This window comes from Oncorhynchus keta, chromosome 8 (genome assembly GCF_023373465.1).
Source record: "Oncorhynchus keta strain PuntledgeMale-10-30-2019 chromosome 8, Oket_V2, whole genome shotgun sequence".
In the NCBI taxonomy this organism is placed as follows: Eukaryota; Metazoa; Chordata; class Actinopteri; order Salmoniformes; family Salmonidae; genus Oncorhynchus; species Oncorhynchus keta.
Window position 1 is genome coordinate 46,894,192 of NC_068428.1, and position 16,867 is coordinate 46,911,058.

Here is a 16,867-nt window from a genome sequence, read left to right on the forward strand (position 1 = left end):
TGTCTTTTTACTGTAGTTTTATTTCTTTACTTACCTATTGTTCACCTAATACCTTTTTTGCACTATTGGTTAGAGCCTGTAAGTCAGCATTTCACTGTGAGGTCTACTACACCTGTTGTATTCAGCATTTCACTGTGAGGTCTACTACACCTGTTTATTCGGCGCACGTGACAAATAAACTTTAAATTTAAAGATAGAATCCACGAGCTGACAAGGTAAACATCTGTCGTTCTGCCCCTGAACAAGGCAGTTAACCCACTGTTCCTAGGCCGTCATTATAAAATAAGAATTTGTTCTTAAGACTTGCCTAGTTAAATAAAAGGTCATTCATTTTTTTTAAACATCACAAGACATGGGGGAGGATGAGGGTTGTGTAATTTATATGGAGGGATTTGGGATTTACAAATACAACCCCCCCTTTTGTTTTTACACTGCTGCTACTCGTTGTCTAATATCTATGCATAGTCACTTTACAAATGACCTCGACTAACCTGGACCCCCCCGCACACTGACTCTGTACCGGTACCCCTGTATATATCCTCATTACTAACCTGGACCCCCCCCGCACACTGACTCGGTACTCCTTGTATAGAGCTTTTTTTTTAAACTTTAGTTAATTTTGTAAATATTTGATTAACTCTATTTCTTGAACTGCATTGTTGGTTAAGGGCTTGTTAGGAAGTATTTCACTGTAAGGTCTACCTACACCTGTTGTTGGTAGAGTAGAGGTAGATGGTAGCCGAGGTAGATGGTAGTAGAGTAGAGGTAGATGGTAGTAGAGTAGAGGTAGATGGTAGTAGAGGTAGATGGTAGTAGAGTAGAGGTAGATGGTAGATGGTAGTAGAGGTAGATGGTAGAATATTATTTTCTCATGTAAATTAGGTACAATTTAATGAAATGTTTAAAAAAATTAGGCCAATCAGAATGTTCAGCATGTGTGGAAATCCTAAAAACACCTCTGCTCAAATTGCGTCATGGTGCACGGATTTATTTACAGAAAATGATGGTGTCTGGGAATAGTGTGTTTGCTGGGGGGTGCTATCATAAAACAGCCCCGGATTTCTTCATCTGGTCCCGACCTTCACCGGTATCATGTTTAGCTGAGCTGACATCGTTCAGGTCAATAAAGGTGACGTCATTAAAGAGCATTTTGCAAAGTTGTCATACAACATCGGCACGCATGAACAAAACGATTATCTAACCCAGTCTTGGTGGCTTTCTTTTTTTCCATCTTCTCAAATTGTCGTCACGCAAATCCTGATCAAAATAGCCCCGTTTTGATTTCAGGACATGGAGAACAGGTGTAAATGATTTGGCGTCGAGGATGTTGACGGTCTGCCAGAGATAATAACCCTGCGTTTCACAAGAGAACCCACTTTCACCCTTTCTGTCGGTTCAACCCAATCCAAAAAAAACGCAGTAGCTACCCAGTCTTGGGTGGCCAAGCCAAATTATAAAATAATAAAATAAATACCTCGTGATTCCAGTGAAGTAATGAATTCATAGATATTTTAATATGCATCAAACTTCTTTAAAAAGCATGAGGATTTGGATTACATTCTGTACTGAACACATGTTATAAACACAGCCTTATAAAACACCTCCGGTAGTAATGTGGCTTTACTAATACTGCCTTATAACACTTCTTGTCATGTCATAGCTAGAAACGTACAGGAGACTTAGGAAAATACAATGATTAAAAAAAAAAAGTATCAGTGAGGAGGCAGAATAACAATATATAGAAACAAACAGAACGAGGCACAAAACAAGAGAAACAATGACTGAGATAGTTGAGAGAAAAGAAGAAAAAAAATCTTTAATGACAAAAGGAGATTTTGTGATTGAAAAAAACACATTTGTTTCAACTTTCACATAGAAAAGATGCATTCACACTGCACCTTAACTCGGGGCTACGAGCCTCGTCAGGCCTGGGCTATGGGAGATTTTAGCCCAGGGCTAAGAGCCTCGTCAGGCCTGGGCTATGGGAGATTTTAGCCCAGGGCTAAGAGCCTCGTCAGGCCTGGGCTATGGGAGATTTTAGCCCAGGGCTAAGAGCCTCGTCAGGCCTGGGCTTTGGGAGATTTTAGCCCAGGGCTAAGAGCCTCGTCAGGCCTGGGCTATGGGAGATTTTAGCCCAGGGCTAAGAGCCTCGTGAGGCCTGGGCTATGGGAGATTTTAGCCCAGGCCTAAGCGAATATTCACACCAACCTTAGCCCAGGGCTAGCCGGGCCCTGTTCCAGAGCAGGGTTAGAGACGACTTTTCAGGGCCCCAGAAACACGGTGCCAAAATAGCCAGTGACCAAAACGGGTCAAGAACAACGCATAGAATCTTTACTGTCCAATCACAAAAACTGCACATTCACTTAACTTACATACGCTTGTGATGCGTTCTGCCATTTTAATAAATACATTTATTCTATTTCATCCTTCTATCAGAGGACAAAAATAAAAAATAAAAATAAATAAAAACAATACTGTCATCTATGCAAAAACTTTTGGTTTCTATGGCTAATAAAAAATAATAATAAAATTGCCGGCTGGCTAACTTCTCACTTAGCTTAGCCAACCGAAGCCACAAACTCTACAGCTGGAAGGGCATCAAGCTCTTTCCTCCGTTTTCATATTAGATATGTACTTGGATAATGGCTATCCATGACAATAAAATATTGTTGCACGATTTCGCCTGGATCGGAAAAGTTGATGTCTCGTCTGTGCACAGAATTCTCTGTACAGGGGCGCGAGATCGCATTTCAAAAGTGAAACAGTTTATCCCCCCGAGGTCAGGCAGGCGGACAGTGAGGTTTAAACAAGTCATCACTAAAAGCTTGTGTGTGAACCGTGAAGACAGGATAAGCTAGTCCAGGGTCCGTCTTAGCCTGGGGCTAAGATCACTAAGATCACTGCTGTGTGAAAAAGCTTATAGCATCGGATTCATTAACAACAATAGCATCTGAAAAGAAAAACGTATAACCAGCAGAAATGTCATATATATATATATATAACATCCACAACACCCCTATGAAGAACAGAGTTAGAGGGTGAAAACGGGCATCCCTGACGCCTACATTACCAACTGAAGGAAACCGTCCATATTTAACCAGTCAAACTGGGCATCCCAAATGGGACCCTATTGGCATTATAGGGGAATAGAGAATATGGGAAAATAGGGCATAGGGTGCCACTATATAGGGTACCAGCATATAGGGAATAGGGTGCCACTATATAGGGAATAGGGTGCCATCATATAGGGAATATGGTACCACTATATAGGGAATAGGGTGCCACTATATAGGGCATAGTGTGCCATCATATAGGGAATAGGGTACCACTATATAGGGAATAGGGTACCATCTATATAGGGAATAGGGCACCACTATATAGGGAATAGGGTGCCACTATATAGGGTACCATTATATAGGGCATAGAGTGCCACTATATAGGGCATAGGGTGCCACTATATAGGGAATAGGGTGCCACTATATAGGGCATAGGGTGCCACTATATAGGGCATAGGGTGCCACTATATAGGGCATAGGGTGCCACTATATAGGGAACAGGGTGCCATCATATAGGGAATAGGGCGCCACTATATAGGGAATAGGGTACCACTATATAGGGCATAGGGTGCCACTATATAGGGAATAGGGTGCCACTATATAGGGCATAGGGTGCCACTATATAGGGCATAGGGTGCCACTATATAGGGCATAGGGTGCCACTATATAGGGCATAGGGTGCCACTATATAGGGCATAGGGTGCCACTATATAGGGCATAGGGTGCCACTATATAGGGAACAGGGTGCCATCATATAGGGAATAGGGTACCATCATATAGCGAATAGGGTACCATCATATAGGGAATAGGGTGCCATCATATAGGGAATAGGGTACCATCATATAGGGAATAGGGTACCATCATATAGGGAATAGGGTACCATCATATAGGGAATAGGGTACCATCATATAGGGAATAGGGTACCATCATATAGGGAATAGGGTACCATCATATAGGGAATAGGGTACCATCATATAGGGAATAGGGTACCATCATATAGGGAATAGGGTACCATCATATAGGGAATAGGGTACCATCATATAGGGAATAGGGTACCATCATATAGGGAATAGGGTACCATCATATAGGGAATAGGGTACCATCATATAGGGAATAGGGTACCATCATATAGGGAATAGGGTACCATCATATAGGGAATAGGGTACCATCATATAGCGAATAGGGTACCATCATATAGAGAATAGGGTGCCATCATATAGGGAATAGGGTACCATCATATAGGGAATAGGGTACCATCATATAGGGAATAGGGTACCATCATATAGGGAATAGGGTACCATCATATAGGGAATAGGGTACCATCATATAGGGAATAGGGTACCATCATATAGGGAATAGGGTACCATCATATAGGGAATAGGGTACCATCATATAGGGAATAGGGTACCATCATATAGGGAATAGGGTACCATCATATAGGGAATAGGGTACCATCATATAGAGAATAGGGTGCCATCATATAGGGAATAGGGTACCATCATATAGGGAATAGGGTGCCATCATATAGGGAATAGGGTACCATCATATAGGGAATAGGGTACCATCATATAGGGAATAGGGTACCATCATATAGGGAATAGGGTACCATCATATAGGGAATAGGGTACCATCATATAGGGAATAGGGTACCATCATATAGGGAATAGGGTACCATCATATAGGGAATAGGGTGCCATCATATAGGGAATAGGGTACCATCATATAGGGAATAGGGTGCCATCATATAGGGAATAGGGTACCATCATATAGGGAATAGGGTACCATCATATAGGGAATAGGGTACCATCATATAGGGAATAGGGTGCCATCATATAGGGTGCCATTTGCGATACAACCGAAGGATTCCAGAGGAACGGAGGTCTATTCATTCACACACTTCACATACAAGTGCCAGAAACACATGGAGTCACCATGACTCCCAGTCCGTGGTTCCCAGTCCGTGGTTCCCAGTCCGTGGTTCCCAGTCCGTGGTTCAGTGGGCAGAAAACACTTTGTACTCGATGTGTTCCTCCACACCTCAATGTATGTTTGATGGTTTTTTGAAGGGTTTTAAATCATTTTCCTCTCTTACTCTAAAGTGCATCAAACACCGCTTATATTAAATAAACCTCTTCAATCTAAATTGTGATTATGACTGTAAATGTAGGACCTTTTGAAACCTGAATTCTCAGCTTTTGGCTGAGAAATACTTCTACAACAGTGAACCCCTTTGCAATAGCTTTACATACGCAGAGGTGAACTTTATAACATCAGCTCTCCCACAGAGAGAAGGATTCTTTTAAGCCCACGGAGTCAAGCCCACGGAGTCAAGCCCACGGAGTCAAGCCCACGGAGTCAACCCCTCCGATGTTTTATCTCAACATTTTCTCAGACCCTGTGTTCCAACCTCTCCTCCTTCCTGAGAGGGAGGGAGGGAGGGAGAGGAGGGGAATCGGCTCGCTACTTCTCACGCAACCACGTTCTAGTAACTTGTTCAGATAGACACAGAGACACACAGACACACAGAGACACACCGAGACACACAGACAGACAGACACCGAGACACACAGACAGACAGACACCGAGACACACAGACAGACAGACACCGAGACACACAGACAGACAGACACCGAGACACACAGACAGACACCGAGACACACAGACAGACACCGAGACACACAGACAGACAGACACCGAGACACACAGACAGACAGACACCGAGACACACAGACAGACACCGAGACACACAGACAGACACCGAGACACACAGACAGATTGAGAGCCCTTCCAAATGACAAAACGACTATTTACACACCACGTGTCTCCCTCCTATAAAACAACAGTCTTTACAGTATGTACAAAGAAACACTGCTCCATCACCCCACCCAGCATCACGCCACCCAGCATCACGCCACCCAGCATCACGCCACCCAGCATCACGCCACCTCTGGCCCCCTCAGTTAGCCTTTGCGATGCGCGAGTCTGAGCCGATGTAGTTGAGCATGGTCTGGACGAGCTCCGGGAGGTCGTGGTCGTGTTTCCAGCCCCAGTCGTTCCGTGCGTTAGAGTCGTCAAAGTTCATTGGCCAGCTGTCGGCTGTAAAGGGAGAGAAGAGGGGGGGGGGGACATTGTCAATGTCTTCCTACTCCAAAGTCTTTGACACTTTTGGTTTTTTTTTTGTTGGTCAAATTGTCACAAGACTTTGTTGTTGTTCGTTTCTACATTAAAACTTCACCAAAACCTTAAAATGCATGTACGTTTGGAGAATCTCAATGACGAGGCCTCGTGTGGCGTATTTAGACTGGTCTTCCTCGTTCATTGATCTCAAATGGTTGCTAATTCCCAGCTTTTCAAGAAATCCCCGGGTTAGAGGATTCCCAGAATCAGAAGGGAATCTTCCCAGAATCAGTAGGGAATTTTCCCAGAATCAGTAGGGAATCTTCCCAGAATCAGTAGGGAATCTTCCCAGAATCAATAGGGAATCTTCCCAGAATCAGTAGGGAATCTTCCCAGAATCAATAGGGAATCTTCCCAGAATCAGTAGGGAATCTTCCCAGAATCAGTAGGGAATCTTCCCAGAATCAGTAGGGAATCTTCCCACTGGATTTTTCAGGAAAACATTAGGAATTTTGCAACTCCAAACCAAGATAAATAAAAGCATCAATAAAATGATCTTACCGATGGCCTGTCTGACTTGGTCGATGTCGTAGGTGACCTCCAGGTCCGGCAGCTGCTTCTGGACCTCCTGAGCCAGCTCTTCAGGGGTAAAGCTCATGGCGTTGATGTTATAGGTCCTCATGGAGAGGGTGTCTGCGGGCGCTTCCATCATCTCCACGGTGGCACGCAGACAGTCGTCGATGTACATCATGGGCAGCCGCGTGTCTGGCTTCAGGTTGCACTCAAACTTCCCCGTCTTTACGGCGTCGTGAAAGATGGCTACCGCGTAGTCTGGAGAAACGGAGGCAGGAGATAAGATGTGTTTACATCACACAGTCTCACTACAGAAACAGGAGACAGACTAGTGTCATGGTACATCAAGCTGTCTCACTACAGAAACAGGAGATGGACTAGTGTCCTGTCCAGGGAGTGTCCTGGTACATCAAGCTGTCTCACTACAGAAACAGGAGACGGACTAGTGTCCTGGTACATCACACCGTCTCACTACAGAAACAGGAGACGGACTAGTGTCCTGGTACATCACACCGTCTCACTACAGAAACAGGAGACAGACTAGTGTCCTGGTACATCACACCGTCTCACTACAGAAACAGGAGACGGACTAGTGTCCTGGTACATCACACCGTCTCACTACAGAAACAGGAGACGGACTAGTGTCCTGGTACATCACACCGTCTCACTACAGAAACAGGAGACGGACTAGTGTCCTGTCCAGGGGGTGTCCTGGTACATCACACCGTCTCACTACAGAAACAGGAGACGGACTAGTGTCCTGGTACATCACACCGTCTCACTACAGAAACAGGAGACAGACTAGTGTCCTGGTACATCACACCGTCTCACTACAGAAACAGGAGATGGACTAGTGTCCTGTCCAGGGGGTGTCCTGGTACATCAAGCTGTCTCACTACAGAAACAGGAGACGGACTAGTGTCCTGTCCAGGGGGTGTCCTGGTACATCAAGCTGTCTCACTACAGAAACAGGAGATGGACTAGTGTCCTGTCCAGGGAGTGTCCTGGTACATCAAGCTGTCTCACTACAGAAACAGGAGACGGACTAGTGTCCTGTCCAGGGGGTGTCCTGGTACATCAAGCTGTCTCACTACAGAAACAGGAGACAGACTAGTGTCCTGTCCAGGGGGTGTCCTGGTACATCACACAGTCTCACTACAGAAACAGGAGATGGACTAGTGTCCTGTCCAGGGGGTGTCCTGGTACATCACACAGTCTCACTACAGAAACAGGAGATGGACCAGTGTCCTGTCCAGGGAGTGTCCTGGTACATCAAGCTGTCTCACTACAGAAACAGGAGACGGACTAGTGTCCTGTCCAGGGGGTGTCCTGGTACATCAAGCTGTCTCACTACAGAAACAGGAGATGGACTAGTGTCCTGTCCAGGGAGTGTCCTGGTACATCAAGCTGTCTCACTACAGAAACAGGAGACAGACTAGTGTCCTGTCCAGGGGGTGTCCTGGTACATCACACCATCTCACTACAGAAACAGGAGACAGACTAGTGTCCTGTCCAGGGGGTGTCCTGTACATAAAGCTGTCTCACTACAGAAACAGGAGACAGACTAGTGTCCTGTCCAGGGGGTGTCCTGGTACATCAAGCTGTCTCACTACAGAAACAGGAGATGGACTAGTGTCCTGTCCAGGGAGTGTCCTGGTACATCAAGCTGTCTCACTACAGAAACAGGAGACGGACTAGTGTCCTGTCCAGGGGGTGTCCTGGTACATCAAGCTGTCTCACTACAGAAACAGGAGATGGACTGGTGTCCTGTCCAGGGAGTGTCCTGGTACATCAAGCTGTCTCACTACAGAAACAGGAGACGGACTAGTGTCCTGTCCAGGGGGTGTCCTGGTACATCAAGCTGTCTCACTACAGAAACAGGAGATGGACCAGTGTCCTGTCCAGGGGTGTCCTGTACATAAAGCTGTCTCACTACAGTAACAGGAGACAGACTAGTGTCCTGTCCAGGGGGTGTCCTGGTACATCAAGCTGTCTCACTACAGAAACAGGAGACAGACTAGTGTCCTGTCCAGGGGGTGTCCTGGTACATCAAGCTGTCTCACTACAGAAACAGGAGACAGACTAGTGTCCTGTCCAGGGGGTGGCCTGGTACATCAAGCTGTCTCACTACAGAAACAGGAGACGGACTAGTGTCCTGTCCAGGGGGTGTCCTGGTACATCAAGCTGTCTCACTACAGAAACAGGAGATAGACTAGTGTCCTGTCCAGGGGGTGTCCTGTCCAGGGGGTGTCCTGGTACATCAAGCTGTCTCTCTACAGAAACAGGAGATAGACTAGTGTCCTGTCCAGGGGGTGTCCTGTACATCACGCTGTCTCACTACAGAAACAGGGGATTCAGGAAATTCTGTCTTGGACAAGGCTAACTGAGGGGCGTGTCATAAAGGGGAGGGGTTGAGACATAGGTAATACCGTAGCAGTATTACCTAACATCCTAGCATTATCACCCTGGTAATAGGAGCATTACCTAACGTCCTAGCATTATCACCCTGGTAGTAGGAGCATTACCTAATGTCCTAGCTTTATCACCCTGGTAGTAGGAGCATTACCTAATGTCCTAGCATTATCACCATGGTAATAGGAGCATTACCTAATGTCCTAGCATTGTCACCCTGTAGCAGCATTACCTAATGTCTTAGCATTGTCACCCTGTAGCAGCATTACCTAATGTCTTAGCATTGTCACCCTGTAGCAGCATTACCTAATGTCTTAGCATTGTCACCCTGTAGCAGCATTACCTAATGTCTTAGCATTGTCACCCTGTAGCAGCATTACCTAATGTCTTAGCATTGTCACCCTGTAGGGACATTACCTAATGTCTTAGCATTGTCACCCTGTAGCAGCATTACCTAATGTCTTAGCCTTGTCACCCTGTAGCAGCATTACCTAATTTCTTAGCATTGTCACCCTGTAAGCACTTTCTAATGTCTTAGCATTATCACCCTGTAGGAACATTACCTAATGCATTGTCACCCTGAAGCAGCATTACCTAATGTCTTAGCATTGTCACCCTGTAGCAGCATTACCTAATGTCTTAGCATTGTCACCCTGTAGCAGCATTACCTAATGTCTTAGCATTGTCACCCTGTAGCAGCATTACCTAATGTCTTAGCATTGTCACCCTGTAGCAGCATTACCTAATGTCTTAGCATTGTCACCCTGTAGGGACATTACCTAATGTCTTAGCATTGTCACCCTGTAGGGACATTACCTAATGTCTTAGCATTGTCACCCTGTAGGGACATTACCTAATGTCTTAGCATTGTCACCCTGTAGGGACATTACCTAATGTCTTAGCATTGTCACCCTGTAGGGACATTACCTAATGTCTTAGCATTGTCACCCTGTAGGGACATTACCTAATGTCTTAGCATTGTCACCCTGTAGGGACATTACCTAATGTCTTAGCATTGTCACCCTGTAGGGACATTACCTAATGTCTTAGCATTGTCACCCTGTAGGGACATTACCTAATGTCTTAGCATTGTCACCCTGTAGGGACATTACCTAATGTCTTAGCATTGTCACCCTGTAGGGACATTACCTAATGTCTTAGCATTGTCACCCTGTAGCAGCATTACCTAATGTCTTAGCCTTGTCACCCTGTAGCAGCATTACCTAATGTCTTAGCATTATCACCCTGGCAAAAAAATACTGAAGGCCATAAGCACAAAGACCTAATGTCTTATCATTATCACCCTGAAGCAGCATTACCTAATGTCTTAGCATTGTCACCCTGTAGCAGCATTACCTAATGTCTTAGCATTGTCACCCTGTAGCAGCATTACCCAATGTCTTAGCATTGTCACCCTGTAGCAGCATTACCTAATGTCTTAGCATTGTCACCCTGTAGCAGCATTACCTAATGTCTTAGCATTGTCACCCTGTAGCAACATTACCTAATGTCTTAGCATTGTCACCCTGTAGCAGCATTACCTAATGTCTTAGCATTGTCACCCTGTAGCAGCATTACCTAATGCCCTAGCATTATCACCCTGTAGCAGCATTACCTAATGTCTTAGCATTATCACCCTGTAGCAGCATTACCTAATGTCTTATCATTGTCACCCTGTAGGAGCATTACCTAATGTCTTAGCATTGTCACACTGTAGCAGCATTACCTAATGTTTTATCATTGTCACCCTGTAGCAGCATTACCTAATGTCTTAGCATTGTCACCTGTAGCAGCATTCCCTAGCATTATCGCCCTGTAGCAGCATTACCTAATGTCTTAGCATTATCACCCTGGAGCAGCATTACCTAATGTCTTAGCATTATCACCCTGTAGCAGCATTACCTAATGTCTTAGCATTGTCACCCTGTAGCAGCATTACCTAATGTCTCAGCATTGTCACCCTGTAGCAGCATTACCTAATGTCTTAGCATTGTCACCCTGAAGCAGCATTACCTAATGTCTTAGCATTGTCACCCTGTAGCAGCATTACCTAATGTCTTAGCATTGTCACCCTGTAGCAGCATTACCTAATGTCTTAGCATTGTCACCCTGTAGCAGCATTACCTAATGTCTTAGCATTGTCACCCTGTAGCAGCATTACCTAATGTCTTAGCATTGTCACCCTGTAGCAGCATTACCTAATGTCTTAGCATTGTCACCCTGAAGCAGCATTACCTAATGTCTTAGCATTGTCACCCTGTAGCATTGTCACATTACCTAATGTCTTAGCATTGTCACCCTGTAGCAACATTACCTAATGTCTTAGCATTGTCACCCTGTAGCAGCATTACCTAATGTCTTAGCATTGTCACCCTATAGCAGCATTACCTAATGTCTTAGCATTGTCACACTGTAGCAGCATTACCTAATGTTTTATCATTGTCACCCTGTAGGAACATTACCTAATGTATTATCATTGTCACCCTGTAGCAGCATTACCTAATATCTTAGCATTGTCACCCTGTAGCAGCATTACCTAATGTCTTAGCATTGTCACCCTGTAGGAACATTACCTAATGTCTTAGCATTGTCACCCTATAGCAGCATTACCTAATGTCTTAGCATTGTCACACTGTAGCAGCATTACCTAATGTTTTATCATTGTCGCCATGTAGCAGCATTACCTAATGTCTTATCATTATCGCCCTGTAGCAGCATTACCTAATGTCTTATCATTATCACCCTGTAGCAGAATTACCTAATGTCTTATCATTGTCACCCTGTAGCAGCATTACCTAATGTCTTAGCATTGTCACCCAGTAGCAGCATTACCTAATGTCTTAGCATTATCACCCTGGCAAAAAAATACTGAAGGCCATAAGCACAAAGACCTAATGTCTTATCATTATCACCCTGAAGCAGCATTACCTAATGTCTTAGCATTGTCACCCTGTAGCAGCATTACCTAATGTCTTAGCATTGTCACCCTGTAGCAGCATTACCTAATGTCTCAGCATTATCACCCTGTAGGAACATTACCTAATGTCTCAGCATTATCACCCTGTAGGAACATTACCTAATGTCTCAGCATTGTCACCCTGTAGCAGCATTACCTAATGTCTCAGCATTATCACCCTGTAGGAACATTACCTAATGTCTCAGCATTGTCACCCTGTAGGAACATTACCTAATGTCTCAGCATTGTCACCCTGTAGCAGCATTACCTAATGTCTCAGCATTATCACCCTGTAGCAGCATTACCTAATGTCTCAGCATTATCACCCTGTAGCAGCATTACCTAATGTCTCAGCATTATCACCCTGTAGCAGCATTACCCAATGTCTCAGCATGATCACCCTGTAGCAGCATTACCTAATGTCACAGCATTATCACCCCGCAGCAGCATTACCTAATGTCTCAGCATTATCACCCTGTAGCAGCATTACCTGTATTAGCATTATCACCCTGTAGCAGCATTACCTAATGTCTTAGCATTGTCACCCTGTAGGAACATTACCTGTCTTAGCATGTCTTAGCATTATTATGTAACACCATCATAACCCTGCCATGTTGAAGCAGCATTACCTAATGTCTTAGCATGAAGGGACTCACGCCTGTGGGAGCAGAGGTTACCTGTGTGTGTTAGCATTGTCACCCTGTAGGGGGACCTAATGTGTGTGTTAGCATTGTCACCCTGTAGCATCATTACCTGACAGAGGTCTTAGCATTATGGGAGGACAGAGGTGTGTTACCTGTCTTAGCATTGTCACCCTGAGGAGCATTACCTGTCTTAGCATTATCAGGACAGAGGTGTAGGAGATTACCTGTCTTATCATTGAGAGAGAGTGATTATGTAACACCATGTTCTACATAACCCCAATGCCATGTTGAAGTCAGGAGGCAGACACAAATAGAGTTACGATAGTGAAGGGACTGGTGTTACGCTATGTATGTGTGTGGGAGGACAGAGGTGTGTGTGTGTGTGTGTGTGTGTGTGTGTGTGTGTGTGTGTGTGTGAGAGAGAGAGAGTGTGTGGGGGGACAGAGATGTGTGTGTGTGTGTGTGTGAGAGAGAGTGTGTGAGGGAGGACAGAGGGGTGTGTGAGAGAGAGAGTGTGTGAGGGAGGACAGAGGTGTGTGTGTGTGTGTGAGAGAGAGAGAGTGTGTGAGGGAGGACAGAGGTGTGTGTGTGTGTGAGGAGTGTGTGTGAGGACAGTGTGTGTGTGTGTGAGAGAGAGAGTGTGTGAGGGAGGACAGAGGACAGAGGTGTGTGTGTGTGAGAGTGTGTGTGTGTGTGTGGTGTGTGTGTGTGTGTGTGTGTGTGTGTGTGTGTGTGTGTGAGTGTGTGTGTGGAGGACAGAGGTGTGTGTGTGTGAGAGAGAGAGTGTGTGAGGGAGGACAGAGGTGTGTGAGGGAGGACAGAGGTGTGTGTGTGTGTGTGTGAGAGAGAGAGTGTGTGAGGGAGGACAGAGGTGTGTGAGAGAGAGAGAGAGTGTGTGGGAGGACAGAGGTGTGTGAGAGAGAGAGAGAGAGTGAGGGGAGGACAGAGGTGTGTGTCTGTGAGAGACAGAGGTGTGTGTGTGTGTCTGGACAGAGGTGTGTGTGTGTGTGTGTGGTGTGAGGTGTGTGTGTGTGTGGTGTGTGGACAGAGGTGTGTGTGTGTGTGAGAGGACAGAGAGTGTGTGGTGTGTGTGTGTGTGTGTGTGTGTGTGTGTGTGTGTGAGTGTGTGAGGACAGAGGTGTGTGTGTGTGTGTGTGTGTGTGTGTGAGGGACAGGTGTTCTGCTACAGTGCGCGTCTCTAACTCACCTGTCGTTCCTCCTCCAGGCTGCGAGTCAGCAGAGATGATGCCTGGGTAGCGCAGACAGCGGAAGTCAAGGCCGTAGCGGTGGTGGTAGTACTGTTGGAGGGAAGACGGCCAATAAGGGTTAGGGTGTTTCACTTATAGCGACTTCACAGACCAATGATTTCAGACGACTGAAGGGGTCAAATACACCAGGCCAGATTCCTGAGTAGCCAGGGGCAGAGTGGCTTGAGGCTAAATGCTCATTGTCAATTGATCCCCAATTTTGCTATATATTTTGTATTTCTTACAATATTATATATATATTTTTTTCTCTCACCTCTCCCATGAGCTCTGTGGGAGGACAGATGGTTCTGGGTCTCTGGACACAGAGAGAGGAGGTGTGGGAGGACAGAGGTGTGTGATGGTGCTGGGGACAAACAGAGAGTCCGTGCTGTGGTCCAGGACAAAGCCCTGTGGAAGTGTTACTCCAGAGACAGAGAGTTGGGAGGAAAACAGGTGTGTTGTGGATCTAAGTGAGCCAAGATGGATACTCTGGCTCACCAGTGGAGAGGACAGAGGTGTGTGTGAGAGAGAGACCAGGTGATGGGAGGTTGACAGAGGTGAAGTTTTTATAGTCCAGGATGAGAGAGATGAAGTGTGTGGAGGACAGGGGGATTAACCAGTGATGTTGACGTCCCGTGCCAGAGCATAAAACGAGGTTTTCTGTGTGTGAGGTGTGAACAGTTTGTGTCATGAACAGAGGTTACCATAGAAATAGACATGTGTGCATGTGAGAGGGGATCCCCAAATATTGAACGGGGGAATCCCCAAATGTGGAACCGAGAGGGGGATCCCCAAATATTGGAACAGGGGGGATCCCCAGATATGGAACAGGTGTGGGATCCCCAAATGTTGAAGGGGGGTCCCCAAAGTGTGTGAGTGGGATCCCAACAGATTGGAATGGGGGATCCCCAAATATTGGAACGGGGGGATCCTCAAATATTGGAACAGGGGGGATCCTCAAATATTGGAACAGGGGGATCCCAAATATTGGAATGGGGGACAGAACGGGGGGATCCTCAAATGTTGGAACAGGGGGATCCCAAAATATTGAGAATGGGGGTCCCAAAAGGAACAGGGTGTGAGTGAAAGAGTTTGGGAACCCCTGGTCTAGGGTTTCCAGCCACTCTTCCATTTAGCTCATCGGCAGCTACAGTATTATCTAGGGTGTCCAAAAGGCGCTTTTGGTGATGGAATTACACTTCCTTATGTTATGAAATACATTTTACTAAAAGACAAAACATGATTATTCGTGTTGTGGATCATTCAGTGGGGTCATTCTCTCAAAATGATATATATTTATTATATATTTTATATAAAAGTCAGATTTCATTAACATAATAAAACATAATAAGCACAGAGCGTCTTTAGAGTCCCCCAAAAACTCTAAATGAACCCGACGAGCTGAATTAAAAGGCCTTGAAAAGAACAAAGGAGAGACAGAGGACAGTAGCTTTTTAGTCCCCCCCAAAAAACTCTAAATGAACCCCGAACAGGGCCTCTGAGAAGAGAATTCTCGGTAGAGCTCTGACATGGGAGGAACAGGGCTCTAGGTGTGTATTCTCGGTTAACAGGGCTCTAGACAGTATTCTCGGTTAACAGGGCTCTAGACAGTATTCTCGGTTAACAGGGCTCTGACAGTATTCTCGGTTAACAGGGCTCTAGACAGTATTCTCGGTTAACAGGGCTCTAGACAGTATTCAAAACAGGGCTCTAGACCGTATTCTCGGTTAACAGGGCTCTAGACAGTATTCTCGGTTAACAGGGCTCTAGACAGTATTCTCGGTTAACAGGGCTCTAGACCGTATTCTCGGTTAACAGGGCTCTAGACCGTATTCTCGGTTAACAGGGCTCTAGACAGTATTCTCGGTTAACAGGGCTCTGTGACAGTATTGGTTAACAGGGCTCTAGACCGTGTTCTGGGAACAGGGCTCTAGACAGTATTCTCGGTTAACAGGGCTCTAGACAGTATTCTGGTTAACAGGGCTCTAGACCGTATTCTCGGTTAACAGGGCTCTGACCGTATTCTCGGTTAACAGGGCTCTAGGACCGTATTCTCGGTTAACAGGGCTCTAGACCGTATTCTCGGTTAACAGGGCTCTGACAGTATTCTCGGTTAACAGGGCTCTAGACAGTATTCTCGGTTAACAGGGCTCCAGACAGTACAGGGGCTCTGACAGTATTCTCGGTTAACAGGGCTCGAGACAGTGTTCTCGGTTAACAGGGCTCGGACAGTATTCTCGGTTAACAGGGCTCCAGACAGTATTCTCGTTAACAGGGCTCCAGACAGTATTCTCGGTTAACAGGGCTCCAGACAGTATTCTCGGTTAACAGGGCTCTAGACAGTATTCTCGGTTAACAGGGCTCCAGACAGTATTCGGTGAGGTTAACAGGGCTCCAGACAGTATTCTCGGTTAACAGGGCTCTAGACAGTATTCTCGGTTAACAGGGCTCTAGGACAGTATTGTGGTTAACAGGGCTCTAGACAGTATTCTCGGTTAACAGGGCTCTAGACAGTATTCTCGGTTAACAGGGCTCTAGACAGTATTCTCGGTTAACAGGGCTCTAGACAGTATTCTCGTTAACAGGGCTCTAGACAGTATTCTCGGTTAACAGGGCTCTAGACAGTATTCTCGGTTAACAGGGCTCTAGACAGTATTCTCGGTTAACAGGGCTCTAGACAGTATTCTCGGTTAACAGGGCTCTAGACAGTATTCTCGTGTTAACAGGGCTCTAGACAGTATTCTCGGTTAACAGGGCTCTAGACAGTATTCTCGGTTAACAGGGCTCTAGGACAGTATTCTCGGTTAACAGGGCTCTAGACAGTATTCTCGGTTAACAGGGCTCTAGACAGTATTCTCGGTT

The 16,867-nt window shown here is 45.7% G+C and overlaps 1 protein-coding gene across 1 annotated transcript in view; it reads right to left on the reverse strand.

The window, feature by feature from the left end:
• Positions 1–1,790: 1,790 nt before the first annotated feature.
• tdh (L-threonine dehydrogenase) overlaps positions 1,791–16,867 on the reverse strand; it is a 38,306-nt gene continuing 23,229 nt past the window's right edge. The window contains exons 7-10 of the mRNA XM_052523348.1: positions 14,280–14,321; positions 13,966–14,056; positions 6,735–7,004; positions 1,791–6,152 (exon numbers count right to left, since the gene is read on the reverse strand). Of these exons, the coding sequence (XP_052379308.1) occupies positions 6,013–6,152; positions 6,735–7,004; positions 13,966–14,056; positions 14,280–14,321 (543 nt within the window). The 3' untranslated portion in view covers positions 1,791–6,012. The remainder of the gene's footprint in view (positions 6,153–6,734; positions 7,005–13,965; positions 14,057–14,279; positions 14,322–16,867) is intronic.